The sequence below is a fragment of the Protobothrops mucrosquamatus genome, unplaced genomic scaffold, assembly GCF_001527695.2.
Source record: "Protobothrops mucrosquamatus isolate PMUCROS unplaced genomic scaffold, P.Mucros_1.0 scaffold1183, whole genome shotgun sequence".
In the NCBI taxonomy this organism is placed as follows: Eukaryota; Metazoa; Chordata; class Lepidosauria; order Squamata; family Viperidae; genus Protobothrops; species Protobothrops mucrosquamatus.
The window spans coordinates 715,545-733,792 of record NW_015387396.1 but is presented as its reverse complement, the minus strand read 5'-3'; the positions used below and the strand labels follow the sequence as shown (position 1 = coordinate 733,792).

At 37.1% G+C, this 18,248-nt stretch overlaps 1 protein-coding gene across 1 annotated transcript in view; it reads left to right on the top strand.

Annotated features, from left to right (window-relative positions):
* Window positions 1-587: 587 nt before the first annotated feature.
* The window catches only part of SEC14L1 (SEC14 like lipid binding 1), a 33,638-nt gene continuing 15,977 nt past the window's right edge, over window positions 588-18,248 (top strand). The window contains exons 1-5 of the mRNA XM_015820786.1: window positions 588-764; window positions 4,036-4,125; window positions 15,645-15,794; window positions 17,270-17,401; window positions 18,067-18,195. Of these exons, the coding sequence (XP_015676272.1) occupies window positions 4,063-4,125; window positions 15,645-15,794; window positions 17,270-17,401; window positions 18,067-18,195 (474 nt within the window). The 5' untranslated portion in view covers window positions 588-764; window positions 4,036-4,062. The remainder of the gene's footprint in view (window positions 765-4,035; window positions 4,126-15,644; window positions 15,795-17,269; window positions 17,402-18,066; window positions 18,196-18,248) is intronic.

Here is an 18,248-nt window from a genome sequence, read left to right as displayed (position 1 = left end):
ATACAATATTCTGTATGAGCTACTGAACTATTCCACAAAAACTACGTAAAACTTAGAGGGAATCATTTTTTTCGTTGAGTTATTTCTTCCTTAGAATCAGCGAAGCAGATGACTCAGTGACTAAACAGTGGGTTCCTGGAAAGTTTATCTTTATTATTAAGGTTAGTTAAATAAGCATGGATACTCACTCTTTTTCTTGTTATTTATTTGCTTGCTTTGGGCTAAAAACCCAAATAATCGCTCATCTAAAGAAAGGGCTAAACAGTATTGGCTCCTAACTTACCACGTCACTAACTCCCTTTGTCAAAAATTCAACGAACAACGTACACTCTTCATACAAACCAATTTTTCACCCCAACGTGAAAAATTAAGCCTCCTATTTAAAGACGGGAATTTTTTTTTTTTTGAGAAAAATATCATGGAAAAATCCCACGCAGCCTCACTCCAGCTTGTGCGCAGAAGCGGGTTGCAGGGAGCATGCGCAGAAAGAGCTTATTCCCTGCGGAGGGGGGAAGCTTAGCCGTTCTTCAGAGTGCGCGGGCGCACGAGCGGCCGGGCGACAGGGCCCCTCCTCCTCTGGTTTGCCACTGGGTAACACCGCCGGCCCGTTGTCGCTCGGCTTCCTCCGCCTCCGCCCCCTCTTTGTCGCTTCCCAGAACCGGCGGGGGCAGCACCACTCAGGAGGGGCCCCTCCATCGCCCGCGGCATCACAAGGACGGGGAGTCGACATGCGGCAGGAGAGCTGCCGGCCTTGGCGATAGAAGGTGGGTTTCCGCCTCGCCCACCTTGATGGGCTGCCCGGGGCTTCTTCCTCCCTGGCTGTTCCCACCACTTTCTTCCCCCCCACCACCCACCCATCGCTGTTTCCTTCCAGCTCGTGCCCTCCTGGGTCTTCCTCTGGCTCCCAGGCTCCCCAGCCCGATGTCTGCGGGTTTAATGGGACTTCGCATCTGGCGGGTCCTGGACCTGCTGGCCGGGCGATTGGGAGCTGTACTCCGGCCCCCTAAGGAAGGATACTCGCCTGTTGCTCCTGCCTTGCCCTCCTTCCATCCCTCTTCCTCCGTCCCCCCCTTCGCGTCCCACCGAATGATGGGCTTATAGTTGCCTTCATTCACCTTCCCTCCTCTGACCTTGCCTTGGGAAGGTATTCTCCCCCCTCCCCCGGTCCTTTACCCTCGTACCCGTCTTGGGTCTCCCGATTTGCTCTTTTCTCAGGGTTACTACTCCCCGCAACGCAGGATTGAACTCGCCAGTTTGACCCTAAATATTGCGAAGCGCCTTTCTCCGCGTTAGAGTCACTTGGTCTTGAGCTCTCTCTCGCTCGCTCTCTCTCCCCCCCCCCCCCGCTTCTCCGCATCTACTTCTTCCCATCCTTTTGGAGTCCTTTCGCAGACTCCCTTTTTTCCATTTTGTTCTTGCACCATTAACTGGAAGGAGCCTCTGTTCTGAACCCGTTCAACTAAATCGTCTAAAATCATCTTCCTATGTTCCATCTAATTGGCATCAACAGAATAACAGAACAGAATAACAGAGTTGGAAGGGACCTTGGGGGATCTTCTAGTCTAACCCCCTGCTCAGGCAGGATAGCCTATTCCATTTCAGGCAAATAGTTGTCCAATCTCTTCTTAGTTCCTCTGTACCCTGATTAGCTGGCTTCATTCCTGCTGAACTCTACTCACCCTTTTGCCCTGGAATGCACCCTTCTTTTCCTTTCTAATTTTTCTTATAACACGGACTTAAACAATGTATTTTCACCTCCTTGCTTTATCTCGGAATTCTCATTTTATTCCTCTTTTTACTTCACTCTCTAAACTGCTACCCCACTTTTCTGTATTACTTGTTTTCCTTGCTTTGGATTTTCTACATGGTCCCTGAAATTCCTAGCTTTTTTGCAGCCAGGCATCTCAAGTTGGCATGATGTCTAGCTTCCTTTGCATGTTAAACTTTTTTTTTTTGTATTGTATTCACAAGTACTGGGGAAGAGGGCTGAGTCCCTGTGTTCAGCTCAAAATTCATCTTGTCATCTATCTTTGTCAAGTGGATGCATAGTAAATAGATTCCATGTTTTATTTGCTTTTTAATAATAGAGGAGCAATAATAAACAATTGTCTGTTGTGCATAAATAGGAAGAGGAAAAAACTGTTGCTTTTCAAGAATGGCTTATGATTTAGTCTGATAGTTCTGCTTGGATATCTAACTATAAATAATTTGTTTATGGCTTGCTGATAAATAGACAATTGTGGTATTACTTTGAAAGGAGCTTACTTTTCTTCAGTGTTCTTCTCCTTAGTTGCTTATAGAAGTCTATGTTAGCTTCAGATTGCCAACGGATTTAAAGAAGTAGTCCCCTGGTTAAAGAGAGTTCCTCTTGCAGCTTCAGAAAATGTTCCTTATTAATTTCTCTTTGATTTTTTTTTGTAATTTTTTATTGCTTTTAAAATGTTTATTTGCCTTTGAATTAGTGTAGGAAGATAGTTTTATATATTCTTTGAAGAACAAAACTATAGCTTTCATTTCTGAAAAACCTATATGTCAATACGCAGTAATAACTCAGTTCCATACATTCCTTAAGGATGTTGTGCTATATGATAGTTATTTTTAGTATCAGCTTTCTGTGTGTATTTATCAGCACAGAAGCGGATCCATGAAAATACCGTGAAATGCATAACAAAATGTATGGATGGAAGCTATTGTGTAACATTCTCTTTATTGTGCTTATTTTAATGACTTTAAAATAAACTTGTTTATTAAAATGATTGTTACCAATCTTGAGTCCCAGGAGAGAATGAGCTAGAAATTTAATAATTTTGTTCAGGTCACAAAATTAGCTATTTGATTTAGAGAGTAGCTTACTTTATATATACTGCTCAAAAAAATAAAGGGAACGCAAACTCCTTCAGTTTCATGTTAAAATGTTCCCTTTATTTTTTTCAGCAGTATATTTTTTGGCAATGTCTTCAAATTTGTACTCAGAATTCCAAGGGCTATATAAGCATATTGTTCAGAATCGCTTTAAGAAATTTGACAAACATTAGAGAGTAAGAATAGTCTTATATGCCCCCCATCTTATTTAGTAAAAATCTTGTTTTGATTTTGTAAATAAACCTAATCATTTTATTTCTCAACTGAAACTGAGTCTATGAATATATTAGCAATAGTGTAAAAGCATTGCTTGTTTTAGAATAGATGGTAGTAATTCTCTTTTTTCTTTGAAACAGATGTCTCAATGGTTCATAGTTCTTAAATGCTGAGGGCTATATCTCTTACTGTCTAACATCTTTTGTTTGTTCAAAATATTATCCTTCTCTCTTAATTGCAAGCAGCAAAACTAGCTAAGAAATTAAAATTCACTATAGCTTCCCATTTACATGAACTGGGAAATTGATAATTCCCTCTACTTTTAAGTAATCCAAGTAATCAGTTACTTATAACTTAAATGTTCTAAAACCATAAATAGAAAAGCTATAAAACAATCATGTTTAATTAATAGTGCAGAAAACATAAAAACTGCTGTTCCAGTGTAGTATTTTGGCTGGTTAGGGTATGCATAGAAGATAGATAAAATGGCTATGTGCAAGTATCTGAAGCTCATCTTTTTAAGAATTGTAATATTTCTATCTTACAGCCATCTGTACTTAAATATATTTTTATGTTAGTAACATGAAACTCCAGTTTTATTGATTTCATGTATAAATACTGCATTGAACGTCTTCTGGTAATTTTATATGTACACACATGCACCCATAGTAAGCATTTTGCATGTTTTAAACACTTAAAATAGAGTAACTATATCTCTTCCAGCTAAATAATGGTGGAAAAATGAATGGTGCCTCTAAACACATGAGATATTTTAACAAAATGGAAAGCTACTGCAGATAAAATATTCTCAGTGAATTCTTATTTTCAATTTTTAAGATCTCTTTGCTTACATCAGTGGAGTAAGAAACTAGGATGCTAGCTACATGATCTACAAACTCTTGATGAATATTATTGTTTCAACTGCAATATACCTATAACTGTTTTTTTTATTTTTAGATCTTATAGTACAAATTATTGGTAACCATGGTGCAGAAATACCAGTCTCCCGTGAGGGTGTATAAACACCCCTTTGAGCTAATTATGGCTGTAAGTATCTGTTTGTGTAATATAATCATGAATTGTATTGGCTCTGTTTATTGCTTGATTGGTTAATTAAGAAAAGATTAAGAAATATAATTGGCTTGAACATAGTTGCTATAAAGAAGTTGGTGTTTCTAACTAGTTCCAGTAATATATATATTCAGGATGGCATGTTCATTTCTGTTCTTTGACATGAATAGATGACTTCAAACAAATACCATGAACAAGATTAGAATAATATACAATACATGACTATTGAGGAAGTTGGTTGATTAAGTTATGTTATTATAAAAAAGCATTTGCAAGAAAATTTACTTGGTTTGGCATAATATCTTAATTATATTACTTTTGACTGCTTGGCTTTAGACAGATTGCTATCTGCTGATGAAAACAAACAGGGTGCTGTAAAATCATATTTTTCTCTCATTATTTAGGAAAGTAATTATTTTCTTTTTATTATAATTTTTATTATATTGCTGTATTTTTTTTAGAATCCAGAGATGTTCTGCATATCATAGTTTGGGATTGTAAAAAATATTTGGCATACAGTGGTTAAATGATGTGTGAAATAGCTATTCTGGAGCATCTGGTTCTGAGATTGTAAAATTGCTTACTTTTTTTCTGGTTTAGTTTGAAATATTCCTCCCTCCTCACTTGTAGGAGAGGGGGAAAAAAATCCTGTACCCTTTAAAAATCTCTTGCTCCTAAACCAGCAATATTATTGGCAGAATTGTTGTAGGAGGAACAGCATATCTGAAGGCGTTGGCAATAGCAAATAGGCACAGTGTGCTATGTAAAACAGTTACTTTGTGCTAAGGAAATACTGATAAAATGATATCAGTATTTAATATATCATTAAATGTTTTGTAATATATCATTGGCTACAAAACCTTCAAAACTAAAGTTTAGCAATAGAAAGAAGACTTAAAGATGTTATTAAAATACTGTATGTAGATTAACTTGGATATTCACTCTGGGTTGACTGTGTTATTAATCCATTATTGGGAGGGGACTGGTACTGCTGGCCTTTCAGTTGTTCAAAGCATCCCTCACCATTGGCCATATTGGAAGTTTTCAGCTGTTGCCCCTCTAGCTCATCTTTTTGTTTTACTGGTTTGTAAAATTACTATATTTATTTTCTGAATAAGTTTTGTAGGGATAGTATATTAATGCTTACAAATAGGGCTGAAAATACAGAAATTGAGATTTGGTTAAGGTTTTAAAAAGCATGAGTCAACACTGAAATACTTTCAGTTATTTTTGTCCATCGGAAGCTGATCATACATATAGGAGAAATTCACAAGATATAACAAAAAAGTTAAAAAGAGCTTCTTGCCACCCCCGTTCCTCAAGATAATTGAGCGCTGAGAGACAAAGTTGAACCAAAAATTGAGTGTTAATGCTAACAATTCTTGGGTACCACTGCCTTCTACTATGGCCACTAACTCAACTATGAAATATTTGATTCGATTAACATTGAATCAAATTGAATTGAATACTTTATTTGGCCAAATGATTAGACACACAAGGAATTTGTCTCTAGTACATATCTAGAGTTTGTCTCTGGTACATATTTGCCCTCTAGTCTAGAAGATTCTCATTGAAATACTCAAGTATATCGCCATTAAAAAGTTGAACGTTGGATCAAATGCATTAAAATGGTATTTCTGTGACAGGTGTAAAGCGATACATTCGGCTAGGAAAAATAAGGTGCAGGACAGGAGAAATCTGGTTTTGGAAGCATTGCAGGTGACAAGTTTCTAGGAATACTAGTGGACTTTTAGATGAACACAAACTAACTATGTGATGCAGTGGCTAAAGAAGGGTTCTATACAGATGACAGAAGATGATAGTTTTGTTGTAATCTATACTAGTTTGACCATACTTAAAGTACTGTATTCAGTTCTGGGTGTAATGTGAAAGGAAAATGAAACAGAGGGAACATGTGTTATGGCGATGATAAGGATTCTGAAAACCAAGACCTATATGGATTACCTAAAAGACCTGGGCATGTTTAGCTTCCCCCCCCCCCCAAAAAAAAGCTACATGACAACAATCCACAAATATTGAAAAGACTATCATGTGGGAGAGGTATCTATTCTCTGTTGAAACCAAGAGCAGGACAAGGTTCAGTGGGCTAAAGTAAAAGAAAGATTTGAACACTGGAGGAAAATTCCTGACAATAAAGATTGCTTTTCCTTGAAGTGAAGCTTTTAAAACCTCCATTTGAAAGTGGAGCTTTATGCTGGAGGTGGTTTAGTGGATTCTTGTATTAACAATGGGCCAAGATTAGATGAGCTATAATGTTCCTATATTCAGTGATTCTATATAAATTACAGTCTCTCTTGTAAAGTCCTGTTCTGGTACTATTTGTCTCTACGTGCAAATTGTCTATTGTGTTCTTCATTACTAGCAACTGTTCAATAACCTTTCTGTTATCTCAAATACATCTCTTTCAGTGATTGCTCTGATCAGTGATTTTGTTACATTTCCACTGTACATGTGAATAGAATTCAGAAAAACACACTATCTGTATCGAATGAATTCCACACTTTCCTGAACATTGAAGTGGTTTGCAGATGGCTTTAAAACTTTGTAAGAATATCTTCATTCATAGTTTGTGTATGCCAAATGTCAAACGCTGATGGCCAAATAGGTTTTTCCAAAGCTGTTTAAGCAGTTTTTTATGCAAATAATGCAATGGATTTTTTTAGTCTTGCAATATACCGTAAAGCATACAGAGTTCTGCTTAGCAGATACATTGGGGAAAACGTTGTTTTTTATTTATTTAACGCATCCAGCAAAAACGGATAAAGTAAATAATTCTGTGAAATATATATAGGGCCCCTAAATACTGAATTCTGAGTTCCCTGTCCTGAAAATACCTATTAATTCCATTTTGGATATTAAAACTTTAAAACATCTTAATCCATACCTAAGGATTTATAGTCAGAGTTGGTCAGGGATAAGCTTATAACTAAGCATGAAATAGGAAAAAATATGAAAAGAATAAAATTTCTCTGCACGATTCTTTTTAATAAAGTAAACATATTCAGTGAAATGGAACTTCAGAAAAGAAAATGCATTTAATTTTGATGAGCTACAAGATTGGCAATATTAATTGTACTGATTTTGATTTCTAGCATTCTGAAATACACCCAGAGTAGAAAACAGAGCAGGATCATATCATGATTATTATTTGCAACTGAAAATAGAAATAATATTTACTTGTCAATGATTGCTTAAAGTATATTGGTCTGTAATTAAACAAAAGTTCTCTTCCTTTCTTAGAAAAGCGAAGGCTTCACTTGATTGCTGTAGGCTGAAATATATAGGTCATAGCTATTGTTGCCTTATGTTATAGCTTAGTATTTTTTTTTAAGTTTGAAACATTCTAATTGAAATTCTTATTTAATACTAGCTGTACCCGGCCACGCGTTGCTGTGGCTCAGTCTGGTTAAATGAAAAAGAAAGAAAAGTGTTGCTTTTACCTCCAACAGATGGTGCTGTTTTTCAAAAAAGCATGTTTTTACCTGTCACAGGTGTGACATCTATATAATAGTAGGTATATAAAAACACGCGCGTATTCGAATGCAACGTTGTATCAAAATTTCAAAGCAATCGGTGAAGAACTTTCAGAGATTTAAGATTTTGAACAAACGAACATTTACATTTTTATTTATGTAGATATATAGATGATTTTTGTTCATTTGCAGTTTCAGGCACAATCTGGGATGGAATAAGAAGTTGAAAGTGCTTAGACTGAAATGCCTATAGTTCATAAATAGCTGTGTGATTCTAAAAATGATTCCTTCCTTCCTTCCATCCATCCATCCATCCATTTATATAACTGGCCAACTAGCACGTGCAACTCTGAATGGCTAACATTAGATTAAAAGCAGCAGACAAAAATATCAGAGAAAAAAATCTAAAAAAATATTAGCCACCTTATCTATAATTATCTCTCTAGATATCATTAGATGAACCCCTTAAAGTAGGGACATCTAATGGCTAAGGGAAAAACCAAATGTGTGACATCTTATAGAAGGTGACAGGCTTGCAGGCTTCTGGATTATGTGTTGGGTCCTCAATGAATTGGGTTAGGTTCATTGTGGCCATAAACTCCCAAGCCGCTGACTCTACACCCAGGGAAGGTAATTTGAAGTCCCTCAGTACTGTAAGTCTTAGGAAAATCACCATCAACCCAGTCCCAGGCTCCAGCAGTTCAGCCATGAAAGTCACTATGTTGGAGGAAGGCTAGCATAGCAGCGGCAATCCCATCTGATCCCAGGAGGCTTCGCACATAGGATATCCCTTCTGCTATCTGTAGAACAGTACCTTTGAAAACCCCAAGAGATTCCCAGATGACTAAGGTCATTCTGTTTCTCCTGCACAAGGCTGTGGCTTGAAAGCCAGTGGATAGTTACCCTATAGTTGTCCACTCAGCAATGTGAGCCACTGAGGATCCAGTGATAAGAGTATTGGGGCAGAGCTTGGGATCTGGAACACAGAATTAGTTTTAAGTATTAAGGGTGTCTTTCCAAGAACTTCCTGCTCTGTTTTCTTTTATACCTTCCACTGCCCATCGCTCCCATGATATTATTGTTTGCTCCTGGCAGACCACCTCTCCTTCCATTTTCTGGCATCCCTCTCCCAGGTCAAAGTACCCCTGCTAACGCTCAGATGACACAGCCATCTTAACCAAATGGCTAATCTAGTTCTCAAAATCTCTGGTCCCAGTCATTCAGCAATACCCCCTCCCATACACACACACACACACACACACACACACACACACACACAGATACACCCATACCACATTCCCGGTTCATGGGATAGCTGAAGGTATAGACAACCAGGCCCTCACTGCCATCTCTCATCTGGAAGGAGAGTGGACATCTCTATCTCAGTCACATCCAGTCCATCAGCACCATCTGTCAAAGTTGGCTGAGCCCTCAGTTTGGAAGTTTGTTTTCTTCTGCCAACAAAATTAGAAAAAACAGCTGCCGCTGCTGATGTCACTAAGAGTCATCCCTAGCTCATAAGTAGAGTGCTGTCTGTGCTCCGTTACATAGATAGTCATGAAAATGAGGTTTAAATATAGAGTGCCCAGCTGAACTGCATCGTGGCATTGTGCTCAAGGCTTAAACTATAATTTAACTTTTAACTGGTTTATTTTTTTAAATGTCTGTGGGTGTATCTATGCCAAAAATATTTAAATATTCAGACAAGCAAAGGAACTTAGACATTTTTTTTATCCCTCCTGGGTTTAGTGCTGATATTTAGTATTCTGAAGGCCTTTCAATTAAAACATGTATAGTATACAACTAAGAGTAAATTGGTTTAATTGCTATTTGTACTCTTTTTATGAGTTTGAACTGTTTGTTAATGTGTCCTGAATGTCAAGTAGAAAAACAGGCAGGATAGCAATTAAATTATACATGCATACTGTGCTAAAGGGAGGCCATAGTAACCAAACTTTGAACGAGAAGAAATATTCATCTATACTTCCTGGCAATTATATTGTCATTATTCAATTCCAGAATAAAGCCTGGGGTCTTAAATGTCTCTCCTGTGACATTTATGAATAATGTAGCACCCTCATGTAGTGTGTTTTTCTACTAAATATAAGTAACTTCGCACTATTGTTGACTATTGTTAAAGCATCTTTCATCTATCTACTCCAATAGATACAAGAAGAAGCAGATAGAAAGCTGGATGTTCTTTTGTCTACAATATCTTCTTGTTCCACCTTTTGATATCTATTTGTTATAGATACTCCTCATTTAATACCCACTTGTTCAGGGATCATTCAAAGTTGTGATGGGAGGTATAAATAGGAGCTTCTTAACAATGCATCTTTGCAATTGTAGCCATTGCTGTGTCCCCACAATCATGTAATCAACTTTGCAACCAACTCGCAGTTACAACGTTGCAGCATCCCACAGCTATGTGATTGCCATTTGCAACCTTCATTACTGGTTTCTGTAGGAATGAGGTTGTAAATGTCTCATCGTGCTGTATGACTGCGTTGCTTAAGGACAGACTTCATGGTCCCAAATACTGTTGGTAAGCAAGGACTACCTGTACTATGTAAGCAGTATCTTCAAGTAATGCTCAATTCATGATGATTTACATGGAACACTTTAATGCAGCTTTCTTAGCAGTAAGGTGGAAATGTTTTCTGACTGCGTTCTCCTTTTCAGCTTCCTAGTCTAACCTGGACTTTCTGGATGGTTCCCCATCTAAGCAGGGCTCATCTTGCTAGCTTTTTAGAGCAGCTAAAATAATTATGGAACTGAAAGAAGAGAGCATTTATTACTCAGATCATGAAACTGATGTAGGAATCTATTCCCATTGAATTTGTGGATCTGTATATTTTAGTGCTTCTTTATTTTTACCATTTTGCAGGGCAATTTTGTCCTAATTTGCTAAAATGCCATGTTACTGATTAATATTCATTAACCCATGATTTGAAGATCTCTAAGCAGCAGTACAATAAAGAAATGTTATCTTTTAGTAATTGAATGTAGGAAACGTAGTAACATTTACATTCTTTGATTAATGGATGATAATATCCTGGGAAATAATGGGAGAGGCAATTAACTAGGTGGATTATGAGTTTATGGGATATCAGCTGTGTTACAAAGATGCCTTCATCTGCAGCTGTGGGTAAAACATTTTTAGAAGAGTTACAGTATTGGTGAGGCATACCCATTATAGGATTAACATGCTTGATTGCCTCCTGCTAGAAAATATTCACCACCATGTCAAATATGAAAAGGAGAAATGTTTCATATAAGGAAACAATTGAGAGTTTTGAGAATCCAGATAAAATCTTAGAACTTTCAGATATAATGTAAGCAGATTATGTAAGCAGTTGAATTAATAAGGCAGCAATGTTCAAGCTGTCTTAACATAATGGCCCTTCTTAATGCAAATTGTAATTTCACTGCAACAACAGGCAGAGATGTTATTAGGCTCTTGCTTTCGTAATAATGTAGTATGTGTGATTAAAAGGTTGTGTTTGCCATATTCTTAAATTTCCTGAGTCCCTGCAAGACGGTGGGAATAAGTGTCCCAGCATTTAGAGATGTTTGAACCACAATAGCAGAATAAGTAATGAGCTTCCTGATGGAATTAGTTTCTTTTCCAAAACATATTGTGTTTCTCCACGTGATGGGAAATGTGACTGACATCAACGGTGGACTCAGTTCAAGAACTTATCTAGCTCTGCAAGTACATTTTCTTCCTTCAGTCCCATGACTGAATTTTGAATTGTTCATTTAATATGTTTTATTTTGTTACTTGTATAGTTTTGCCTGACATGGCTTGAAATTAAATTGTCTAATTTAGAGTACTATTTGTATTTCAGTAATAAATTTCTCATGTTTTGTAAAATGTTCCTTTTTGTTTTAAGGAGTAGAACTGAGTGTGAATGGCTTCCTTCAGATTCATTTGTTAATACAGTACTTCCAGGCTTTTGGGATGGGTTACTCAAAGAATGGTAGTATGAGAAGATATTTATCTTATAAGGAAATATATGTGAAGTTATTCAACCTTGGTTTATTTTTATAAGAATCGCTTTAGTTAATTTTGTTACCAGCCTCTTACAGGAAATGCCATATATCTTGATGTCTTAAGCAAGACATTGGTCTACTTCACCAAAATTATTTAAGAATATTTTCTAATAACAAATTTTTGTAAGCCATTATGGACTGGCCATTTATAACTTAGTCATCTGCACAAGGCTCCTGTAGTGATGATGCTGTATGAGAAAAGTCCCATTTAACTTTTAATGTTCTTAGCCACACTGCCATCAAGATTGTATGCTATATGATTATGCATTTTTCTACTAGGAGCTACAGTCAAAATTTTCTAGAAGTTTTAAGTGGTTGCCAACAATAAATAACACTTATATGCTCTTGAAACAAGACCTGAAAACCTTGTCTTAAAAATAACAAAGTTATTTGTAATCAATATTGGATGCAAAACATACCAGTAACACAATAGTGGACTAACTGATAATTTGAATTCTGAGGAAGAAAAATTGAGGGGGGAAAGATGTCTAGGATTATTTAAGATTGGCTTTTCTAAGTAGTAGTTGTAATAAAGATGAGACCTTTATTTTGCTGAATCATGAATGGTGCTCTATTCACATTGGAGGCATGAGTTAGATCAGTGGTTCTCAACCTTTTCTTTATCACGGACCCCTTTTAAAAACTTTTTGTGGTCACGGACCATGACCACAGACCCCCAAGACTTAAGGTTTAAATCATAACATTTTTTCAAGTCTTTATGGATCCCCTGTGACGACATTGCAGGTTGAGAACCACTGAGTTAGATAATTAGGTGGAGGGATCTACATTACTGTAATGAGGCAAGTGTGGATATAGTCAATATGCTTCAAGACACAAAAGAGTTAATTTCTGCATATAGTGGAATAGACCATTTATGAAACAGAGAAATTTAACAAACCTAGAAGGAAAAAACGTTGTCAAGGAGGAAGGTATACTTTAAAAAAAAAAAAAAAAGCATTATAATTTAGATTGCCAAACTCTGTTGATATACTTCTGATAATGTCGATATGCCTGTAATGTTTGTATACTTCCAGTGTGATTACTGTGGTTCATAGAATACGATATGGAAATGGCACAACCATATCCCTGGGTGTTTTATAGCATTTCTGCTATTCATTTGTCACAGGAAATTCTTGGTAACTTTAAGCTGGTATGTATAATTAGTGGATATAACCTTCTGTGCCCAAGAGGTACAATATTGATACATTAATTGTCTTGGAGTATGTATATTGTCAAATAAAAATAATTGACAGTATTCTCCAGTGAATGGCATTTAGCAATATTTATATGGGTTTAAGCTCCCATGTGGTTTCTTGGCAGACATCTGTTTTAAAGGAGGAGGGAGCAGGTGGCTTTCACATCCTGTAGTATTTTTAGAAAGTTATACCACCAGCATAAAGGAATAGAGCGCCATTAGCACTACCTTCTTGATCTCCTTAAAATTTCCCAATATAGCACTGAGTTTACAAAATTGATTTTTGAGATATTCCTCTCATGCTGACATTAGCACTGCTTTGGCTGTTAGCACACTGTTTAGAATGCTATGGCTGTTTGATGGATAATCACTTATCCTTTTAATACATCATTCAGGCTCGCTTTGGAGATATCACTAGAATTTGTATATACAATCTTTAAAATTAATGCAAATAATATCATAAAATGATGAAAGAAGGAAACGGATTGAATGCTTAAGTTCTGGTGGAAAAAATAGCCTATTGCAAATCTTGTAGTTGCTAAGCAACTACATACTTACGGTTTGAGTTAAGATTTTTAAGCTGGTATGTGGGAAATAATATCTGAAGGCTTTGTTCAGTTGCAGCTGATGTCAGACTTTGTCATACACATAATGCCAAAAACTGTTCTTGGAAAATAAAATGCCACTGCAGTTGGCTTCATGCAGCTCTGTTGAAGATGCATACGTGCTGAGCATTTTAAAATTAAATTAAAAGTACCTGCCTAGTCATCTCCTTCATGAAAGCATTCTAAACATAGCTAGTTGCACAGTTTATTAGCACACTACATTTTTAAAGGCTTAATAACAATGCAGGTTAGAGCTACCTATAATAGACCTACCTTGCAGAATTTGGTGTTAAGCAAGCTGACTCCTTCAAATGTGGGCGATTTTATTTATTTGTCAAATTTAGATAATGCCCCCACCTCCCTAAGGCAGCTCAAAAGGCTGCCATGGTTGATAGTATCAAAAACCACCAAAAGCAAAAGATGCACTAGGTGGGACAGATTTTGAATCTGATATGAACTTTTGCATTAGTTATTGTTTCCTGTGCAGTGTGTGTATTTTGGGGAGAGGGGAGGAATTTTCAAGATTCTCAGTTATTATAATAGTGAAAGGCAGTTAAGCAGAAAAGCTAGACAGCTAGAGCTTCTTTCATGGGTCAGATGTTTGTGAATTTACTTCTCAGTTTCCCTATAATTTCTAAGCTATTAGCAAAAAAGGCTACTTCCAATTTATTTTGAATTATAAAACCACATACCACTATTCATACCTTGGAGATATGTTTCTAATCTTTACCACTAGAGGTGGATTTCCAAAGTTTGATTCACTATTTTGCCTGAATGGATTCTTAGAATTCATATTTATGTCTTAGGTGTTAAATCTACATTCAAGGTAAAGGACTATGTTCCTTCACACTGAAACTAAAATTGTTAGAGGCAGAAAAGGAAATAATCTACTTTTATTAATGTCCAGGTTTCTGTCAGAAGAGAAGAGCATTAACTTGATAATTTTCGTATAATGTAGGAATAACTTCAGAAGGCATTTAAAAACTGAGCCCCTGGCAGACTTAGGTTGTCAGGGGATGTGAAGATTTGCCAGGAATCTTACAATTTTATTCACAGCAGAAAAGCTCCTGAATGCCCCCTGAGAGGTGGAGAGATTGCAAATTCATATCCTAGTCATAAGTGAATGTGTTGGAAAATATCTGGATAACTTGATAGAATAAATTGAAATCTTTTTTTCTGAAAGTAGTAATATATATTATGCTGGAATAAAAGTTTATTCTGAAACTGGATTGTATCATCATCTTACAATTAGCAGCGTGCCATGTCAATATTAACAACCCAAATGTATGCCCCTATAATAAATAAAAATCAGGATATAATAGCAGAAATTCTAAGATGTTAAAAGCATGATACAATTAATAAATGCGCAAAACACATGCACAAACAGATCATCTGAATGGGTTGTTTCAGTGCAAATGTGTGGGGATAGATAAACACAATGACCTGATACAAGAATTTGATCTGATGCAAGAATTTGGTTTGTGAATGAATATGCCCTCACAAACCTTCTTGTGCACCCTCCCCAACTTGTGTTAGACCTCTCACACAACCTTTTGCATCCAACCCGTATCTCACCACCCTCATACACCTTTCCTGCACCATGCCTCACGCCCTTCTGGCAGCAGCCACTTACCTGCCTGCCAGCCTGGGACTTGCAACTTTTATCAGCTTCCCCAGTAACTTTGACTGCAGGAAGCTGTCTTACCTAATAACCATATTAATGATGGCAACCGGGACTGCAGGGATTGCTGTCGCTTAGATCCCAGTTGCCATCATAAGTCGAGGACTACCTGCATGTACTTAGTCATGAATACAGGCTGGGAATTGGTTGTCCCAGTTCTGAGAAGAATTTGTATAGGTATGCTTGGGGACAACCAGTATGGCAGGAATAAGCTTTCAATGTCTTTATTAGGCTTAGAGGAAGTACTTTGGAAAACTGGAGACAATCGCCTAAAGATGCTTCTCCTGTGCCACTCACTGCTCGTATTAGATATGTGAGAAATACAAGACAGCGTTTTAGTATTTAACATAATTTAGCCTTTATTTATTAAAATGAAGAGGACATCTGTGATTAGCAAGTATGTGAAATGCTGCCTTGAGAGCCTTGTGACAGAGGTTGATGTGTATATTCTTCTTTTCTTACAGGCATATGAGAAAAGGTTTCCCACTTGCCCTCTTATCCCCATGTTTGTAGGCAGTGATACTGTGAGTGAATTCAAGAGTGACGACCGAGCAATCCATGTGACCGAAAGACGTTGTAAACTGGATGTGGATGCTCCACGGCTCCTGAAAAAGGTATACGCCTAGGCAGGTTCTTTGCCCAAATAACCGTCTACAGGTGAAACTCGAAAAATTAGAATATTGTGCAAAAGTTCATTTATTTCAGTAATGCAACTTAGAAGGTGAACCTAATATATGAGATAGACTCATTACATGCAAAGCAAGATAGTTCAAGCCGTGATGTGTCATAAGTGAGATGATTATGACTTACAGCTCATGAAAACCTCAAATCCACAATCTCAGAAAATTAGAATATTACATGCAATCAATAAAACAAGGATTGTACATAGAACAATATCGGACCTCTGAAAAGTATAAGCATGCATATGTACTCAGTACTTGGTTTGGGCCCCTTTTGCAGCAATTACTGCTTCAATGTGGCGTGGCATGGAAGCTATCAGCCTGTGGCACTGCTGAGGTGTTATGGAAGACTAGGATGCTTCAATAGCGGCCTTCAGCTCTTCTGCATTGTTCGGTCTCATGTCTCTTATCTTTCTCTTGGCAATGCCCCATAGTTTCTCTATGGGGTTAAGGTCAGGCGAGTTTGCTGGCCAATCAAGCACAGTAATCCCACGGTCATTGAACCAGGTTTTGGTGCTTTTGGCAGTGTGTGCCTCTCCATTCTTCCTCCAGACTCTGGATCCTTGGTTCCCAAATGAGATGCAAAAGTTGCTCTCATCAGAAAAGAGAACTTTGGACCACTGAGCAACAGACCAGTTCTGTTTTTCTTTAGCCCAGGTAAGACACTTCTGACGTTTGTTGTTCAGGAGCGGCTTGACAAGAGGAATATGACATTTGAAGTCCATGTCCAGGATCCGTCTGTGTGTGGAGGCTCTTGATGCACTGACTCCAGCCTCAGTCCACTCCTTGTGAAAGTCCCCAACACTTTTGAATGGCCTTTTCCTGACAATCCTCTCCAGGCTGCGGTCATCCCTGCTGCTTGTGCACCTTTTTCTTCCACACTTTTCCCTTCCACATAACCTTCTATTAATGTGCTTTGATACAGCACTTTGGGAGCATCCAACTTCTTTTGCAATTACCTTTTGAGGCTTTCCCTCCTTATGGAGGGTGTCAATGATGGTTTTCTGCACAACTGTCAGGTCAGCAGTCTTTCCCATGATTATGATTCCTACTGAACCAGACTGAGAGACCATTTAAAGGCTCAGGAACCCTTTGCAGGTGTTATGGCTTAATTAGCTGATTAGAGTGGGACACTTTGAGCCTAGAATATTGAACTTTTTCACAATATTCTAATTTTCTGAGATTGTGGATTTGGGGTTTTCATGAGCTGTAAGCCATAATCATCTCACTTATGACACATCACGGCTTGAACTATCTTGCTTTGCATGTAATGAGTCTATCTCATATATTAGGTTCACCTTTTAAGTTGCATTACTGAAATAAATGAACTTTTGCACAATATTCTAATTTTTCGAGTTTCACCTGTATATGGGGCTGCTTCTTAAATTCATCTCTGTTCTCCTTCTCAGATTGCAGGGGTAGATTATGTTTACTTTATCCAAAAGAACTCCTTGAATAGAAGAGACCGCACTTTACACATAGAGGCCCACAATGAAACTTTCTCCAACAGAGTTGTCATTAATGAAAAATGCTCATATACGGTGAGTAAGGGAAAGCTTCAATTTTATGTTATGGTCTTTCTAAGAACGTCTGTCTGGCCATTTCTAATTAAGCTTTCTTTGTTATTTATGGTTTCAATTATTTATGGTTCTGTTTTCAATTAAAAGCACAGCTAACCCATATAACGTTATTATTGATTTGACTTTAAAGGCTTATTTGAAGAGATGTTCTTGCTTACTTTTCTGAAAGCGTAGTGACGAGAACGTAGCTCCTGAGGAGAGTTTAGGAGCAAGAAGAATATACCCGACAGATTTTTCTGATCACTTTAAGACAATTTGTGATGTAAATTGTTCTGTGATACTCAGAGTTTGTCATTTTTGTTGGCAATTCTGATCTGAGGAAAATCTAATTCACAAGTCTTGAATTAATGCAGATTTTATATTTGCTTTGTGGTTTTTCTCAGATTTTATTCCATTCAAAGAAATTATTGGCTGCACAGTTTTTAAGATTTAAGAAGATAATATTTTTCAAACAACATGTAAAATAATTCTGTAGGAACACAAATATTGGGCATATTGGGCATTCTGTTACGTTGGTGAGAAAAAAGTTGTAAGTGAAGAAAAGGAAAATGCTTAAGAAATAATTGTCTTTGTGCTACTGGATTAAGATTTTCTTACACCTAGATTTGTATTTCTTAAATCTCCAGGTGCACCCAGACAATGAAGACTGGACATGTTTTGAGCAGTCTGCAAGTCTTGATATTAAATCTTTCTTTGGCTTTGAAAGCACAGTAGAAAAGATTGCTATGAAGCAATACACCAGCAATATTAAAAAGGTAATCTTTTTAAGTTTTATACGCAAATAATGTTGCTGTTTCCTGAAGGCTGG